Source organism: Octopus bimaculoides, chromosome 13, assembly GCF_001194135.2.
Source record: "Octopus bimaculoides isolate UCB-OBI-ISO-001 chromosome 13, ASM119413v2, whole genome shotgun sequence".
Taxonomy (NCBI): domain Eukaryota; kingdom Metazoa; phylum Mollusca; class Cephalopoda; order Octopoda; family Octopodidae; genus Octopus; species Octopus bimaculoides.
The window spans coordinates 44,475,633-44,479,809 of record NC_068993.1 but is presented as its reverse complement, the minus strand read 5'-3'; the positions used below and the strand labels follow the sequence as shown (position 1 = coordinate 44,479,809).

At 32.6% G+C, this 4,177-nt stretch overlaps 1 protein-coding gene across 6 annotated transcripts in view; it reads right to left on the bottom strand.

Moving 5' to 3' along the window:
- LOC106880554 (uncharacterized) overlaps positions 1–4,177 on the bottom strand; it is a 92,302-nt gene that overhangs the window by 13,561 nt on the left and 74,564 nt on the right. For all 6 annotated transcript variants that reach the window (XM_052972451.1, XM_014930565.2, XM_052972449.1 and 3 more), the window contains exons 19-20: positions 3,658–3,729; positions 1,542–1,610 (exon numbers count right to left, since the gene is read on the bottom strand). In XM_052972451.1, coding sequence (XP_052828411.1) covers positions 1,542–1,610; positions 3,658–3,729 — 141 coding nt within the window. The remainder of the gene's footprint in view (positions 1–1,541; positions 1,611–3,657; positions 3,730–4,177) is intronic.

Below are 4,177 nucleotides of genomic sequence, written 5' to 3'. Positions count from 1 at the left end.
GATATACTTACATTGTGATTTCTGCAATGTGGTGCATAAATTGTCAAGTAAATGAGACGCATCTTTGCCTCCACTGATTCACTTGCAAAGTGTTAAGTAAAATTATTTCGTTGCAAACCTCCTTTGGGTCTTTTTATTATCACTGCGACACACATAGTCCCCAGTTGGTAACATTGATTTCAAGGCCCTCCTAGATGAGAGACTGGCATTCCACTTAATGTCTATGTTCCATGCTGGCATGGATTGGAGAGTTATTAATGTAGAAATATGGTATCGTAGCTACTAACAGTTGAGGGTTGCGTAGTCTAGACGGCGTTTTTAGATTTCATTATTCTCTTTAATCCGGGCAAACCCGGGTATTTCTGCTAGTATATATATAAAGATAAGAATGTGTGTCTGTCTGTTTGTCTGTCTGTGTCTGTGTGAATCCCTAAAACTTGAGAACTACACAACCAATTTCATTCAAATTTTACACATGCCTTACTTAGGGTTCATGTAGTGTCATAGGCCAAAAAGATTTTTAACATTTTGTCTAGCGTGAGCCCAGAGCAATATCATATCTCCTCTACTATTTCAGTATTACGTGTCAAAAATGAAACAATAACATTATTTTCACTTTAATACTTTCACGTTAATACTGAAACTATTAAAGTGAAACTATTATCTCACATATATACAGGTATACATATATGTAGATGTATATATATACATGTACATGTAATATGTACACATATATATACATATATATGCATGCATAAATATATACACTCATACACACACATAGGTGCAGGTGTGGCTGTGTGGTAAGAAGCTTGGTTCCAAAACATATGGTCCTCATCTGCAATTTTGATGAAATTTGAATCACTCCTTCAAGTAAAACCACCAATAGAAGAGAATATGACCAAAGACTGCATGTACTCCATCCCATGCAACTGTGATATGTTATACAAAAGCGAAACATGTTGCCCCCTCAAAATAAGGGTAGACAAACATCGCAAAGCTGTGACATGAGGAGATATTGATAAACCAGGTATAGCTTGAATTTATATGCAGTATAATTAAAATGGGATATGTGAAAGCCAAAATACTACAGGTGATAGAGTAAAACTGTTCAGAAAATTTAATTTACCTCATCAAAATTAGTAAAAACACCTGTTCACATCTTTGCTTCAGAGCAAAAAAAAAAAAAAAAAAATTGTAGGTGTTGTTGAAACAGTGACTAGAAATGAGGATTTTGAAATATTCATGATGTGGTTTGTTTTCTATCACTCCAAACACACACAAGCACAAACACATAATATCATCATCATCATCATCATTACCATCATCATCATCATGTTTACTTTTTCAATGCTATAAAACATTGGACAAAACTTGTCACTGCAATAGTCTGTGTCAAAATTCCCCTCTTGATATATTCATTTCACCCAGTTTTCCCTATTTCTTAACCTCAGAAAACTTGTAACAGTTTTGGGAAACAGCATTGTCTTTAAAAAAATATCATTAAAAGTGTATATAAAAAGAAAAATAATTGTACTAACATTGCGTAATTCTCCACAAGTCCCCATAGCTTCTTATTTTCATTGGACATTGTACTCTCTAATTTCATTCTGAAAACAAAGAGAATATAAGAAAATATTTACTATTAGAAATCTCCTCACTTTCTCTTGATTCCTAAACTACCAACATTCTATGAAGAAGAGAAAAATTAAAAGCAAAAAAGGAAAAATCACATTCTATGAATTTCCTTTAGATTGTAATTAAAATATCAGCTGATAATATTAAAGTCTCAGCTGATAATATATCTAATTAATGTTACATTTTATATAATACTGAAGATTTCTAAAGTAAATGAAATAGTGCATGATTAACTGCCAATGAGGAATTTTAAGAAGTTTGTGATAGATAAAAAGAAAAAAAAAAAATGATTTCTGTGCATTGTTTTTGTATTCCTTAATCTAAAATTTCTAATCCCACCAGGTGCAGGGATGGTTATCCCTCTGGTATTAATGATTATTGCTAGAGGGAGCACATGTATAGTTTCATTAAGTTGTACTCAAGCAGAGATAAAACATAGAGGAAACTTAACAACCCTTTTTAATGGCACATTATCTACAATATGGGATAATTATCAAGTTATGAAACAGAGATGCAATTAAAAATAGAAACCTCTGATGGCTTCTGCTAATACAAATTAACATTATCATGCATTTGAATATTGTTGCAATATTTGATAACATTCATGTTCAAATTCCGCTGAAGTCGGCTTTGCCTTTCATCTTTTCGGGGTTGATAAATTAAGTACCAGTTGTGTACTGGGGTCGATCTAATCAACTGGCCCCCTCCCCAAAAATTTTGGGCCTTGTGCCTAGAGTAGAAAAGAATATTTGATAACATTCATGCTTTTAAACTTACACATTTAAATGCAGATTAATATCAAAAGATGAAGCAGTCTTAACCATGGATAAGATTTAAAGAAAAATGAAAGCCTAAGAAATATTTAAGGGTTAAGTACCAATCAGTGTGATGGTTGATAGTGTACTTCAGTATTATCCTTTACTAGGACCTATGACTTCTTGTCAAATACTTAGAATCAATATCTAGAATCCGTATGTTAGAAATATTATGATGTTGTACCGCAATATTCAGTCAGCATTCTTGTTTTGGCCTTCTTATTTTTGTCTTTGGAATGTTGTTAGGAATTTACATATGAAGAACATAGTTTTATTCATTCATTCCAATCAAAGCCACCTTGGTGTCTTTGATAGAAAGGAATAAATAAATGAATAAAACTATGACTCTTATAAGAATAGTTGACTATGAAGACGGCTGGATGGATGGTAGGAAAATTAGTTGCATATGCTTCACTAATCTGGTTTCTTTCTTGCTATAATATAGATTTCAAATTTTGGCACAGGTCCAGCAATTTCGAGTGGGGGTGGGGGTCACTCGATTACATTGACTCCAGTACTCAACTGGTACTTATTTTATCAATCCCAAAAGGATGAGAAGCGAAGTCCACCTTGGCAGAATTTGAACTCAGAATGTGAAGACACTACAAGTTTGAAGGTGGTATGCTGGCAGAACTATTAGCACACTGAGCAAAATGGTTAGTGGCATTTCGTCCATCTTTATGTTCTGAGTTGAGGTTGACTTTACCTTTCATCCTTTCAATGCTGATAAAATAAGTTCTAGTTGAGTACTGGAGTTGATGTATTCAACTTACTGCCTCCACTCGAATATATTGCTGGCCTTGTGCCAAAATTTGAAATCAATATTACAAGTTTGAACTTGAAATGTTTAGTCACTGCTATTTCATTAACATGGTCATACCACTTTCTGTTTGCTTCAAAGAAGAGTAGCAGGGGTAATTAATTGTCCACAATACACTTCTGATGTTATCCCTATTAGCAGGACAATTATGTTCGCATCACTAGACATGGCCTCTCTCGTTTATGACTGAGAAGAGGGGAGCAACATGAAATGAAGTATTTTGCTTAAAAATACAATGCACCGTTTTGTCTATGAATTGAAACCATGATTGTATGATCATTAGTGCAACACCTTAAATTATATATAAAAATGTAGATGACTAATATTAATTTTATAATTAATAGACTGCAATTTATGAGTATTCATATATTGCCAGAAATTTACCTGTCACGCCAATCCTCAAATGGAACGGTTCTGACACTGTATCCATGACTGTTCATCCATTCAAACACCCAACTGGAATACCAGGAAAAATGACAGAAAATCAATTAATGAATAATAATAACAATAATAATAATAATAATAGTAATAATAATGATGATGATGATGATGATGATGACGACGATGATGACAATGACAACAACAACAATACTAACGGGTTCAAATTTTGACACAATGCCAGCAAGTAATGGTGGGGAACAAACACAGGCACAAAGACACACACATATAAATATATACACACACACACACACACACACACACACACACATATATATATATATATATATATATATATATAGTTTTAGGGAAAATAACCAATTTTCAAGAACTCATCGATGAAAATCCACTATCACATATAGAAAAATTAATAATTAAAAGCACAATAAATGAGTATAATATAATATAAAGTAAATATCATAAGATAAATTTATCTTATGATATTTACTTTACTTTGTATTATACT